The following is a 15,412-nucleotide window of genomic DNA, read 5'->3' on the forward strand; positions in this document are numbered from 1 at the left end:
TAGACTGATCACTATATTTATCTATGAGTGATCATTACTTTATAATACCAGTTATACTGTGATGGTAAGGTAGTGTATGTGATGTATGATGAGTTTACTTAGGTACACTTTAAACATTAAAGTGCATCTTATGCATTAAAACGTAAATAATCTGACACTTTGACAGGACTAAGCTGACTTATTTTTATACTAAATATGTACATTTTAGTTCTAATATTTACAAAGATTTACTCAAAGGAGACATATTTTGAATTCCTACTAGAATATCTTTACATGCTGTGATTATAATTATAAAACACATTATTCTTTTAATTATATACATTATTTTTCTTAAACTGTGCATACTGCATATATCTCCTTTCACCCTCTTTCTTGAGGCTCCGTTTTAAGCTCCTGTCTCTTTAGGGCTCTTAAAGCCCAGTCTGCTCTGATTGGCCAGCTTCCAGAAGCCTGAGCATGCACCATCCACCAACTCCCGCATCAGCGCTGCCGTCTCCAAAGGGGAAAGGCATTAGCCAAGTAACATGCCAGCAGCAAGTTCAGCAGTCAGACCTGCTAAATAAACAGCAAAGCAGCATAAAACACAGCAAAACATAAAGCTTCAAAGACTGAAGTTGGGTCACAGATAACTGGTATCGATCCATCTTTGAGCAATTTGCCGTTGCCGGCCCTCATCCAGAAAGCAGCACTGAGCAAAATAATGTTACACACATAAATTCCCATTCTGCTGTCATTGTGGGGGCATTTCTGTTAAGTAAATCTTCTGGTCTTCACTTCCACTGATGACTGGCGGACAGTGAGGTGGATTTAGGGTGTCAGTGGGTGGGAGCATCAGCCTGCTGAAGGGAGTGCTGCGACTGACATCACAAGCTGGGCCAAATCTAAACAGAGCATTTTTCTGTTTTAGCCCCCTCCAACTCCTGAGAAAACTGTAGTTTCATGTGGTAACTGCTTGAAGTTTCAATTTCTTTACCAGGTGGTTTCTAACCTTGTCAGTCTGCAATTGGTGGATTTATTAGAGCTTGCTGGCTGAAAACAGCGGCTTGCTGCTGCCTGAAAATGAGGTTTATACAGTAAGGTAAGACTGAACTTAGTTTTCTTCATAGTGAGCCCCTTTCCATTGTGGTAATGCCACTACTATACAAGTAAAGGACCGGAATACCTTTTCCAGCGCAGAAATAAAAACTTTACATTGCATTATATAACAAGAGTAGTAAATAGACCGTCAACAAAAAGTCCTGTAGTTGTAGCGCATAACCTTTTCTCACTGTGAGTCTGGTGCAGTGCAGAAGAGAGCAACTCATAAACACAGTAGTGACTAACACACACACACACACACACACAGAGGCAACACTGAACTCTCTCGGCAAAACTTGATGCTGTCCCCTACTGATGACATCATCCCCCTATGCTGGCCTAAAGGTCGCTGATGTCCGGAAGCCGGCCCTGGGCACAGAGATGGCTCACTTCCTCACATGGCTGCACAGTGACACACACACACACAAACACAAGCATGAACACGCAGCGAGGAGGACATATGCATATACAGGAAACAATGTGCACACTCACACAGACAAACACACACTTGTCCGGTGTCGAAGCTGAGTGACAGAATCTTGCCTGGAGACAGCCGACTTCATTCCAGACTTCCTGAAACACACTCACTCTCATTATATCCACTGCCTGTCTACACGACGACCTGTGACATAAACGTCTCTCACACAGTCCACATGAAAAAAATGGACTGATTTTTCTGGGTGTTAATGGGCTTGATGTTTGTGGAAGACTGGAATACATTTTAGGGCCTAAGATTTCTATTATCCCAAACCATGTTAAGCAGCAATATTGCAAAAACTTCCTGCTTCAGACAGACGAACCTGAGACACACACAACAGGACGTTGTCCTAAAATCAGCTTTTGGTTGTCGAACAGTTCCAGTTAAAAGGGTCAAGTCATCCAAATCACAAAAAAAAAGCCTTTCAGTGCTAGTGATACCTAATCATGCAAACGGTTCCACATTTCTTTGGGATGGTTTTGGGATATCCGAAAATATTTTTGATAACATACCACGAGCAGAAAAATACATTCGCTGCCAATGAAGTGAAGTGAAGATTTCTACTGATTTGTAAAAGTCTTGACAGTGAGCTCTGTAGAATATCCTGACTAACAAAGATCGTACATTCTAATTTCAACCGACACACTGCTGCTTTTCTGTTTGCTCGGCTAAGTTATGTTAAGGCTTCAGACAGAAAGCCAAGAGAATTTTTGCCCCATGACATTTGCTCGAAATTCGGACAGATCGTGCAGTCTGTGTTGACTCACCCCAAAGAGGCCATGTGCTAACTGTGCAAATGTGAGCTGTAAGCTTGTGTGTGTGTGTGTTTGGGAGTATGTCTCTGTGTGTTTGTGTGGCAGCTCAGCTTGTAACTAATGTCAGAACTCCAGTTCATATTGTCATTGTTACTTTTTTTTTTTTTTTTTTTACCTCTTTCTCTGTACATTTATGGAGAAGATTAATGAAGATGAGTATGAAGCTCAAACTATTTAAACTCTTGTAGATGCATCTGGTCGTGCTACCCAGGTGCTAATCTCTCCTCACTGTTAACTTGCGATGCAATCGTGCCCTCTTTGCGTTCTGTATCAACACACAGTTCGTCTTTGGGGCCATGCTCTAGAGATCCAATAGCATGATAAATACATTTTACTACATAAAACATATTCTAATGATAAATATTAGCACCCTGCTGTCAGTGGCTTTATGTCAGTGACAATATCTGGAGGTAGCAAATATCAATGAAAACAAACATACATTTCCATTCTCATTGGTTAATTAGTTTCTACATTTTCAGTTTAATAAGATGAGATTCATTTTCTCTGACCTGAGTGAGCGAATAAGTGGAAAAACAGAAAGCATTACATTCTTATGACCTTACTAACAATACATTTGCTTTATATCAACTGAGCATTCTTGCTCTTTCTCAGCAATCCAACTCGCATCTAGTTACCCCACACTTTTGCTTGCTGCTGTTGAACAGATGCACAAGATCGCCAGAGATGTTGGGAGTTAAGTGTCTTGCCTGAGGCTGTTGCCACCTACTGTAACTCAGTAAGTTCAGGTTATGGCCCACTTGAGCAAAGAGCCTCTGGGAAGTCAACCACTGAGCAGCGAAGCCCTGTGAGGAGCAGCTGGACACTCTACAGGAAACACAGTGCGCACAGTAAATATGACAAGCAGGAGAAACTTACCTGAAGAAGGTGACAAAGAACTGCACCAAGTCCATGATGCTGTTGTGCTGGGAGAAAGCAATCTGTAGGGAAAGGGAGAGAAAAAAACAATGTAAGAAAAGATATGGTTAGAAATAAGTTAGAACATGCTGCCCAGTTGAAAATCTGTAGTCCAAATTAAGTTAGAAATATTTTATGATGCTGTAAATTACGATGATGCTGGTGATAAACACAGTGGCAAAAATGTCCAGTGTTTTAATGGTAATCGCTTGAGAAACAGTTAAAATGCAGATTTTCCATTTTCAACATTTTCTATTTTTTTATTTCTGCATTTGAATATACCTCAAACATGAAAACTAAATTCCCCATAGCCTAAAATGATGTCTTCGAACGCAGCTAATCCTCACATTTAAAATGTATTTTTGCTCAGTTTATTGTTTATCTTTTGAACATGTGTGTGTGTGTGTGAGAACATGTGACAGCACTCTATTCTTCCTTCCTTTAAATTATTATTACTTAAACACAGAACAAAAATCACCTCATAATTACGTAAAATTACACCTTCATAAAGACGGGCAAACAAACTTCCAGTTCAGTCTGAACTTAATTACCATCTTTTTTTTCTGCCTGACAAATGGAATACATTAATAATTGTGTCAGCACTAGTTCTCAGTGTATGTACTAAATTATGTAACTCCATCTTATTCCACACAACACAGAGGGTTATACAGGTAAAAGAGGATCAAAATAGGTCAGGCCAGAATAGGTGATGAATAGTTCTGAAATGAATAATTACATGTCCTAAAATGATTGAGGAAAAACAACCATATTCTAGTAGAGATATTGTTTTGCACAAAGCAAAGCAACTCTGACTATACATACCATAAAATTCCACTGAGTCCTTATGTAATCTTGCTTCCCCCCCAACATGTGTTATAGAGCATCATGTGAAACTGATGCAATAGCTGTGGATCAACATCTTTCTTACCTAAGGACAATGTTCAGACCTCTTACATAAGGCCAACAATTTTATTTCTGCCAAATGCATTCTCACATGCTTTCTATCTCCTTGTCTGCCCCCACACTAAGAATGCACTCCAGGCCACTACCTATATGGTTTGTAGCTTATTATAAGAAAGGGCTTCTTGCCTTTTGTGCTCTCCAGTGTTCTGCAGCACTTTGTTCAATTGAACTCCGACAAACCTGCTGGATGCTACAGCACCACTAAATCCACTGACTGCATCATCCATCATCATGTCTTTTTTTTTTTTGTACAGGGGTGTTGGTGCAGTGGGTGGCCCTCTACTGTCCTGAGCCACAGATCTGATACATGTTGAATCACACATCCTGAGGGATTACTTTAAAGGGTCAATTCACCCAAATTTCAAAACAGAAGACGTATTTTTTTGCCATCAGTCCTAATGTTATTTAGTGAAGCACACAGTTTCTGGTTTTTAAGATTTTCAGATATCGTTTGAAATGACGTTTGAAACATAGATTAAAAGGATTAATTTGATGAATGGAATATTCCATGTCAACTAATGAAAGAGACATACAGCACAAAAGCCTAACAACATTGTTTCTATATATATATTCAAACAATACATATTATACTGTACGCTGCACTATCAATGAATATAATAAAAGTACTAAGCACATTTCCACTTGTTTCATCAGCATACACACCCACACACATTACTCACACATCAGTATAAAAACTGTTCCTCACCTCTCACCTTATCTCATCCCTCAAAAAATAACCCTGCAATCTGTCTTCATCGTCAGCCGTGTGTGTTTACTGTATGTGTGCGCCTGTGTTTGTGTGCCTCAGAGTATGAGAGATTGCCGCTTCACAGCAAAGTTTTGGCCTTCAGCTATGAAAACTCCTGAAAAGCCACTGTTGTCCATGTTTAAACTCCCTCATGTTAAGAGGATTATTTATTACAGACATAATTGATTTTCCATTCACTTCTCTGCCTTGTAGGAACCTGGTTTCTAAACAGTGGGAAGAGGATTGGCATTCTCTCATAGAAACCCAACACAGATCAAGGTCCCGACAGGACATAGCTTAGCAATTTCAGTATTTTGTAAAGGCCAAGTGAAAGGCCACAACCAGAAGTGGACCAAAGGCAAATGGTTAGCTAATTTTATTATTTTATTAGTATTTTTAGGATTTATATCCCAATTTATATTCATATTAGTGTTCCATATGTACAAAAATTTGAAAATCTTAAATTTTGAGTTTCAAAATTCCATTTTCCCTAGCCCTTCTGAAAACCGACTACCACGTGACCTGACGTATAAACCCCCTCATCCGCGTTACTGATCTTCAAAATCAGCTATTTAGCTATTAGACATTTTGTCTAACTCTCCACCAGTTACACTTTGTTCTTCCCTCTCCCATGACTTTTTTTTAAGTCTATTGCTGTGGTTGATAAGCCTTCAGCCAGGGTCACATGTGCCACATAAGTAATACATGTTTCAGCAATAAAGGCGAAACGATTAGCAGATAAAAATAACAATGTAGTGAAGTTTGAACGAGCTGCACCCACTGCGATCTGGAGGCGAGAATAATCTTTGAATAGTTCACAGTGACTATCAAATAGTATATTTGCGTGAAATGCACACCCCTACTGCTTACATTGGATGACACATCAGCTTCCTGATTACTATGAATGAGGACATCAGTAAGTCTTCATTGTTTACTTGGCTGTCAATGCCAAATGTTTTTGTGAAAAAGCTGAGCTCTGGATGTAAGAAGTTCATATAATAAAGCTGCAATTTAACTTTAGACATATTCAAATGTCTCTCAGTGAGCTGTTTCTTAAGGCTCTGTCAGGTAAATCTGCACCTTTTTTATTCATTTTCATCTTTTACACTAAGAGGTGAATTGTCACACATATATTTCATTTTAATTGGCTTGAAAAAAGACTCAAAGTCTTGCATTTTCCTTTATGAAACTTACGGACAATGTGAAAGTGGCACAGCTGAGGCCACTGATGTGCAAATTAGCATGTGACATCATCTGATCCTCATGACAGGTGGACTGCCAAAGACCCACTTTTAAAATCATTAAGACTCCTGAGCAGCACTGCAGCTTCCAGAGACTATAAAGTATAAAAACACTGATCACAGGCATCACAATAGATTTGACAGCAATATATTTCAAGGATGTTCAACATGGGGATACCTTTAAATGGCTCTAATAGCCGGAAAGACTGTGTCTTTGTCTTTGGTGAATCCACCGAGACTAGCTGGGAGGGGAAGAGAGAAAGAAATGGGGCAGAATGGACTTAAGAGGTTTACCGGCATTTGTGCAGCAGGTAAAATGGCCTGACAGTGAAAAACCTGCAGAAAAGCTGATTTAGGTCCAGGGGGACACAGCATTAATACAGGCATCAGGGAGAAAAGAGCCTGGCTTTGCATTCAGGCTTCCAATGCAGCAATTTACAATATTATCCCCTGGCAACATAAAGAGCTATAATGAATGTATACATAAACTCTACACTAACAAAGACGGAAAAAAATATACATATGTGAACGTGCTGTAAGAAATGACAGTTTATAACAAGCACGACACAAAAGTACAAACTAGCACAGTGGACATTTTTGTGGCTATTATTAATATAGTATATGAATAGGTACTTCAACATTTCTCCTAATTTATAGCTCTCACTCACACACACACTTTCCAGTCCCAAACCAACTCCAGCCAACAGCCATCATTTCAATTTACAACAACCGCAGTCGTTAAACACAACTATAATCAATAAGCTGTTCAGATCACACCCTTTTCTCCCTGATCCACACCACTGCAGAGCCGCAAACACAAAAGTCTGACGCCAGTACAGACATGCACACACATACGCATGACACAAGCTGAATGTACCCAAACAAAGAATGTACAAATTACCATGAACATGTAAGACTTAATGCAATCCATGCATTAGTCCTCAAATTATGTTATACTTGTGTATTGTTCAGTTCCCAATGAGACTGTGTCATAGACGTTCAAAACTGATATTATGGTCAACAGTTTTTGTATGTTATGTCAAAACAAATAAAGAAGAAGTCTGCAATTTCTGAAGCAAGGAGTGGTTAACAGATTTCACAGTTTGCGTAGATTGTTGCTATATGAACACTCCACACATGATTACATGAGAGTGCTTTTTTTTTTCTTCTCAAAATTAAATTTTAAAAAGTGTGGTCATATTATTTGTGTGGAAAAACAATCATGTACATCCTAACATGATATATTCCTTTTGAATGGAGGGAGCATTTGCGCAACAGTGGCTCCAACATAGAGTCCTGTGTTTATGATTTGTTTGTAGCTTTAAACTTGCTATACATGATTTTTTTTTTTGTCACTTGTCAGCAGCAGAAACAGGTTGTGAACTCAAAATTGACACATGACGTCACTGTTTAAGTTGATTTGGTGAAATTGTTAGCAGTTGCTTTGCACATCCTGTTATGGAGCAATATAATCATGTATTTGAATTGTTTCTGGCCACCTGATGAATGTAAATTCAATATTCACCCTTCAATAGCTCTGATTTTGGTCTCCACCAACTATTGAGGGACATATCTAGCTCTTTGGCTGCACCACTTAGTTACTAACTTGTGTTTGTGTGGCATTAGGTGCTGGGGAGGTATTGCGGAGTGGGGTATTTACACCTGAAAACCGCTTCGTGAAAAAAATGCAATGAGACCAATGAGAGTGCACAAGAACAGTACGGTTTCAGGCCATAAGCTAATCAATGATAATTCTCAGTAGGATTATCGATGAAGAATACCTTTCACATTGTCAAATTGTTTTGGCATTGATGTTTGACACATTATTATTAAATATCACTTATGGCCACTTGAATGCTGCTAGGCTTGTGCGTTTCTTCAAGTGCATTTCTAGTATGTCTTTTAAGTTTTAAGTTAGTTTGGGTTAATCTATAAGTGTAGGTGTTCTTGTCAGCTTGTATAATGTGTGACAAGGGTCTCCTGTTGTCAGGCAGCCAAAAATGACTGGTGTCACAGCGTGAACAGAGCTCAAAAAGTCTGAAGAAGGTTGTTAAAGCAAAGTATTGTATGAATGGGTAGGAGCCTCTTGTTAATCACTTGTTTTCACCTTTCCGCAACACAGTGTGTGACTGTAACTGCTGACACGGAGTTGATTCTGATACAAAAGGTAACTTCAGGGGAAATACAGCAAGGAAGAAGGGGTCAGAGGAATCAATATCAATCGGAATTCTCCAACACAGAGACAAAGAAGCACTGAAATACCTTACACATTACGACAAAAACACAACAAACAGCAGTATTCCTTTTCCATAGCATATAATTGTTTTGAGATCAATGGCCAACGGTCTATTTACGGGGAATATTTTTCTTAATCTTGAAGTTAGAACTGCAATTACCACAGGACAGAGTGTGAGAATAAGAGCAAGGGACTGAGAGGGGAGAAAGTGGTAAAAGATGAGAGGAACAGGAATGACGTAAAGAGGACTCTAAGGACCCCAGTTCTACAATCCTGTCATTACTGAGGGCCTATGGTGGCCCTCTGGGGACAAGCGCATGAGCTGTGACAGCAGTGGGCTGCCTTTTATTTCCCTAACCCTGAGCCAAGGACTGCTTGTTAAAACCTGGAATGAAAGAAAGTATTTGGCTAATCAATAAGAGAAAGGAGAGGGAAAAAAATGGCGAGGAGAGCAAGAAATAGAGAAAAAACAAGGGGAAGTACAACACGGATGAAAAGGAGAAAAGAGAATGAGGCAGGAGATGAATGAGGACTGGGAGGTGATGAGAGGGGAGCAGGAGAAAGGATGATGGTGGGTAAAGATAAAGCAGCAGGAATCAGTTCATTTACTCTTCTCGCTTAATCCTCATCAGGGCCGCAGGCTGCTCACATACACTGGAAACGAGCCTGGAAAGCCAGTTCATCACTTGGACAACACTGATGGACGCTCACTCACAGTTTAAAGCAGTGAGCGACTCCAACGGTTCCTCCTCTCCACACAAGGTAAAACACAACTGCACTGGACTCTGTGCGTTGACTTCTGACAACAACCAACATCACAGCTCAATGTGGTCAGGTGCTGCCTGTTGTATGATGGCCATGCCCAATGTGGTACTACAGTGCCACGCTACACTTCTCTGTTGCAAAGCGTGGTAACAACAGGTCGCCACCAGTTGGAAGAGAAAGCTCTTTACTCTTGTAAAAACCTGAAGTAGAATCAGTTAAATATTAATTGCTGAAACTAAAAATAATACTGAAAAATAATGTTAAATTAAATCTTAATAAATTACATTATAATTCTGGTTGAAATAACCCATTTTGTCACTACAATATTTATTTGAAGGTTTCCTTTCAAAACAAATGTGTCTGAGTGCTGTTCCCTTTGTGTTTAGATTTTTTTTGGCCTGTAAATGCACCAGTGATAATATCTAATTATATGAAAACACACTTTGTCCGTGACTCCTCAATTTAAAAGAAGAGCTGGAGCTGGAGGCAGGACGTGGTTAGCCTAGCTTAGCATAAAGAGTGGAAGCAGGGGGACCTCTTCAGTGACTTGGGCCTCCTCAAGTGGGGCGACCTCTTCGGTGACTTGGGCCTCCTCCTTCGGGGCGACCTCTTCGGTGACTTGGGTCTCCTCCAGTGGGGCGACCTCTTCGGTGACTTGGGCCTCCTTCAGTGGGGCGACCTCTTCTGTGACTTGGGCCTCCTCCTTTGGGGCGACCTCTTCGGTGACTTGGGCCTCCTCCAGTGGGGCGACCTCCTTGGTAACTTGGGCCTCCTCCAGTGGAGCAACCTCTTCGGTGACTTGGGCCTCCTCCAGTGGGGCGACCTCTTCGGTAACTTGGGCCTCCTCCAGTGGAGCGACCTGGGACTCCTCCGGAAGGGCAACCTCCTCTGCGACAGAAGTGTTCTGTGGTGCATGGAGGTCAGTTGTGATCAAGTTGTTTACCTTTGAAATGGGGGTTTTTCCAATCTGCTCACACACCTGGAGCATCATTGGGTTTTTGTAGGTATCAACTTGTTTCTGCAGTTCATGCGTCTTTAGTTTGAAGACCAACAGAGAGTCTCTTTCGCCTTTCAGCCTTTCTTCCAGGCTCAGGACTTTGGTGACTCTCTCATTAAACTCAAGCCTGAGTTCCTCCAGTTCTTCTTTCAGGAGGTCAGCTCTCTGCCTTTCAGCTTGGACTTGATCTGTGAGATCTTTGATCAGGTCGTCTTTGTTGTTGTTCGACCCGTCCAGGGGCTCGGCTGTGAGGGCTGTGGAGGAGAGACTCTTGATTTCCTGTTTGAGCCTCACCACCTCCTTGTCTAGATCGAACCTCAAGCTCTGCTGCTGCTTCAGTTTCCACTCTGCATCTCACGCATGTACTTCTCATTGTAAGAAGTTTGCTGCTCCCTACGTCTCAAACCTCTTTCATAGTGAAGGTCGGTTAGGGCTTTCTGCAGACGCTGGTGCAGAGGTGGATTCCTCCCCCAGTAGTATGGAGATGACTGGCCACCCTGGTGGTTCTGAGATGACTGGCCACCCTGGTGGTTTTGAGATGACTGGCCACCCTGGTGGTTTTGAGGTTGCTGGCCACCCTTGTGGCTTTGAGGTGGCTGGCCACCCTTGTGGCTTTGAGGTGGCTGGCCACCCTGGTGGTTTTGAGGTGGCTGGCCACCCTGGTGGTTTTGTGGTGGCTGGCCACCCCGGTGGTTTTGTGGTGGCTGGCCACCCCGGTGGTTTTGAGATGACTGGCCACCCTGGTGGTTTTGAGATGACCGGGAATCCCAGTAGTATTGAGATGACTGGCCACCCCGGTGGTTTCGAGATGACTGGGAATCCCAGTAGTACTGAGATGACTGGCCACCCCGGTGGTTTTGAGGTCGGCCGCCACCCCGGTGGTTTTGAGGTGGCTGGCCATCCCCGTTGATTTGAGGTTGCTGGCCATCCCCGTTGTTTTGAGGTGGCTGCTCCCTCTGGGTGTTTTCATGAGGCTCTCTTGCATCCATCGGAGCAGGAGAGACCTCATTGGACTCCCAATCCATATTTTCGACAGCGCTGCTGCCATCAACAGGTAGTGTAGCTAGTAACTCCTGTTTTTCGTCCTCCAACTCCATGATCTCTCCCCAGGTGAGACCCGCAGGCAGCATTGCCTCGACTGGACTGCTGTTGGCTTTCATTGATCTTCTTAATGGAACCGATCGCAGTTGTAACGGGTTTTCAATGGTTGTTGAAGTGTTCTTGGAACGGTGGTGTGTCTCGGATGTGTGGTGAACGTGTATCTCTCTCTGTCTATCTCCCTCGGCTCAGTTTGGGATCCGTCTCTATTTATATCGTTTCAACATTCTGGAAGCCTCTGAGGTCATCAGTGACCCTCATTCTGGTTCTCATTCTCACCCAACATTCTGGTTACTTACAAACTTGTTTTTGTTTGAAAAATAGTTTTTCCAGTATTGTTCATCACATAGAAATATCTCAAGACAAGATATCTCAAGATATCTTGTGTATATGTCAATGGTTGCAGGAGTCCTTTAGGAGTTTCTGAGAGCTCTGGAAGTGGCTCTGCTATGACTTTTCATATCCGAAACTTTAAAAATGTCCGATTTATTTATTTCCTCATAGAAATGAATGTGAAAAATTTTCAACATTCCCATTTCTTCACCCGACTTCTAGCCCTCACAGCTCCTTCATGCTTTTAGCTAGAAACTCCAATGAAGCTTTAAAACGTTCATCATCTCTCCCTCTTTCAGCACATATCTCTACTTCCTTTGTGCCAGTCCCCACTTCATCACAGTCGTCTTTAAAAAAATTTTTAAACTTCTTCTCATTTTATATGAGTGTGTATGTGGCTGCGCTAGAGTGGGTGACGTCATCGCTAGAGGGTGGAGGAGCGGAAAAATCACATGAAACTTTTGTCTTTAACTCGCTGGTTTGGCCGAACCGTTTCACCCACCGTCACAGTTTATCGCTCAAAATGTAGCTTAAGTCTTTGGACACGCAGTCATGTGACTCACAACACACAGAAACGCATGCAGCGCGTCCCACGAGCCTCGGAGCGACGGGAGCACCGACCGAACGCCTCATTGACTGCCATGTTAAAATGACAGAGGAGGGAGGGAGAAACACTTCTCTTGCGCTCATTTCACCAGATAGACCTTAGATTACATCTACGTGTTCAGGAGACTCTCTTATGTCCACTGGTCTGCACTTTTCAGTAAAACCTGCATTTTCAGGGCAATGCAATAAAAAAAAAAAAAAATCAGGGCATTACGGAATTTTTCACCACGATTGAATTTTCTGCAAACTTTCATGAGTTTTCGTGCATGTTTAGGCCCCCAAAATGCAATTCATTGGGGAAAAGGAGGAGGAGAAGAAGAATAATAATAATAAGAAGAATTCCTTGCATTTCAACTATGTTTTCGGCCCCCTGGTTGCTTGCATTTCATATATTTTTTCAGCCCCTTCATGCTCGGGGCCTATGGGGTCCGTACACCTCTTGGTTCTTGGGTACTGGCACGTTTCCTCCCTTGCACGTTTTTCCTACTCGCATTTCTATAGGGTCCTCGCACCGCTTGGTGCTTGGGCCCTAATTAAATCTGCAAGCAGCGTTGGAGGGCCCTCGCACCTCCGTGCACGTCGGGGCGTGCGGCGGCTCCATCCTGTGCCAGACTCTGACCCTTCCACGCGGCTCAAAATGTTCATGTATGTCAGACAGTGCGTGAAGGAGTTACACGCCACTTCCTGTTCCCATGTGGCGCCAGAGAACAGCCACTAATCACGTCCTATATTCCAGTATATGAAGTGTTGACTACACTGTGAAAATGTTGTGCAAATCAAATGATCATTGCCAGAGATGTGTTACTTCCTGTTGCCACCAGGTGGCGCAATGACTGTGGTCACTAATTGGCATCTAGATGTCTTCAGGTTGGGACTCTTATTAAGCGTGACAAGTTTGAAAGAGATTGGATAATGTACGCTGAAGTTATAGCAGAGCCGGACAGTCATCAAACGGTATAAATTTAGTGAAGATAGCACCTTGTATAGTGGAGTTACAGCACTTTTAATGCTCATGGCGAAGGAAAATGTATTATCGAAATCACCTGGTCGTCACGGCAACAGCTTTTGACGGAGACTCACGGTGTTCGCTCCAGACCAACATCAACATATTGAGGCTTCCCTGACCAAATTTGAAGTGGATCTGATCAACTGGCTGGTCTTGAGCCATCATAATGTAAAACATAGCATTTCCTGTCACCACCAGGTGGCGCTGTGACTGTGAATGAATATTGACATGTAGACGTCTTCAGGGTGGGACTCTCATCAGACATGTCAAGTTTGGTGCTGATTGGATCATGTACAGTCAAGTTATTAACAACTTCCTGTTTGATGGCGACTCATGGCGAGACACTGAACTTCGACAGCTCGCCACGCCCAAACCGTTCCAAATCTGTAGAGACTTTTAATAACTTTTCATCGTTGATGCCTTCTCTACCAGCTGACCAAGTTTGAAGTCGATCGCTGGAACCCCCTCGGACTAGTTCGTTCATTTACGTCCCCTGTAAATTGCCAAAAATGCGTGAAAAATCCAATATGACCGACTTCCTATTTGGTTTAGATCATTGCTCCAAGAGACTTTTTGTGTTCATCTTGAAGAGATATATGAACCCTAACCCTGAACATGTACATAAAACGCAGTTCCGGGGCTGAGTTTAGGTGGCGCTACAGAGCCATTTTGTCACACCCATTTGCGAAACCTATGAAATACGTAATTTTTCACCACGACTGAATTTTCTGCAAACTTTCATGACTTTTCGTGCATGTTTAGGCCCCCAAAAATGCAATTCATTTGCCTAAAAAAGAAGAAGAAGAATAATTCCTTGCATTTCAACTATGTTTTTGGCCCCCTGGTCTCCTGGTTTTTTTCATCTCACGTATTTTTTCGAGGCCTACCTGCTCGAGGCCTATGAGGTCCGTACACCTCTTGGTTCTTGGGTACTGGCACGTTTCCTCCCTTGCACATTTTCCCCCCACGCAGTTTCAATAGGGACCTCGCACCGCTTGGTGCTCGGGCCCTAATAAGTCTATTTTGTGTCTGAGCTTTAGAAACTGCCACCAAAGTTCACCCTCCTCCTCTTGTGTTTGACACTTGTTTTTGCTCCGGCACACAGCCTGACAGATGTAACATACAACAAAAGCGATGGTTCCATCAAATCACTAATTTGTGTGTTTCAATTACACATTATTCCCACTTATTCCCACACTAATCACTATTCCCTAAATGTAGTTATTAATTCTCTCAAGTTGATATTTCTCAACTGTGAAATAGTAAATTCTATTTATTTTGCTATTGCTATTTTTTCTTTTACTATTGCTTCTTTTCACTCTCCCTGTTCTATTGTTGCTGCTGTAACATGAGAATTTCCCCCTATGGGGGATCAAATAAAGAAATAAAGAAAAGTCTACAACATCAGTTTATTTTCCCGCTCTCTTTCCTTTTATGGCAACACAACAACACGCCTTCAAGGATTTCAAAGATTTCAAACGTAATTTTGTGATCAACAGCCCGAAAGAGTACAGTATCCTAATACAAGCCAAATTTTTGAAGAAGATGAAAATCAAACGAGGTTGAATTCAAGACGTCCAAAGTGGGATTGTTGAGAGGTGAGGACAAAAGGGACGATTACTGTGATAACCTAGAGGGATTCATTAAGTAATTAAAAATTACAAATTGAGTGAAGTATACTTGTACGAAGAATTTATTTGTACGCTGAGGGTAAAGGGATTTACAGTATCTACTTGAGAAGGAAGTTAAATGTGTTTAGATCACTTTTTCATACTTCTCACAGCGATTTGGGGTAATTTGAGTTTAACAAACAGGTTCACAGTAGCCCATGGTAATTGTACAGTACTCTATTGTGCATTGATTTTAATAGATTTTATGCACCCTACAGTATGAACATCTTTTAGTTACATCCTTACAGTTAGTAATACTGTCTAGGACACACATCATCATTAACATCACCATGTTAACAAATGCACATGTCAATTTTCCAGGGACTGAAATGTGTTTACCACACACTCTTCCTCTGCATTTGCATATTCATGAGGACCTAATGACCAAAGTAAGGCAGTTGCCAAGAGCCGCCTCCACCTACATGGTATGCAAATTAGTCCTGCTCTGCCATATGCGTGCACTT

General features: G+C 41.9%; 1 protein-coding gene across 1 annotated transcript in view; it reads right to left on the bottom strand.

Moving 5' to 3' along the window:
* The window catches only part of atrnl1a (attractin-like 1a), a 239,981-nt gene that overhangs the window by 96,980 nt on the left and 127,589 nt on the right, over nucleotides 1-15,412 (bottom strand). The window contains exon 25 of the mRNA XM_070840582.1: nucleotides 3,247-3,308. Coding sequence (XP_070696683.1) covers nucleotides 3,247-3,308 — 62 coding nt within the window. The remainder of the gene's footprint in view (nucleotides 1-3,246; nucleotides 3,309-15,412) is intronic.

This window comes from Pempheris klunzingeri, chromosome 12 (assembly GCF_042242105.1).
Source record: "Pempheris klunzingeri isolate RE-2024b chromosome 12, fPemKlu1.hap1, whole genome shotgun sequence".
Lineage (NCBI taxonomy): Eukaryota > Metazoa > Chordata > Actinopteri > Acropomatiformes > Pempheridae > Pempheris > Pempheris klunzingeri.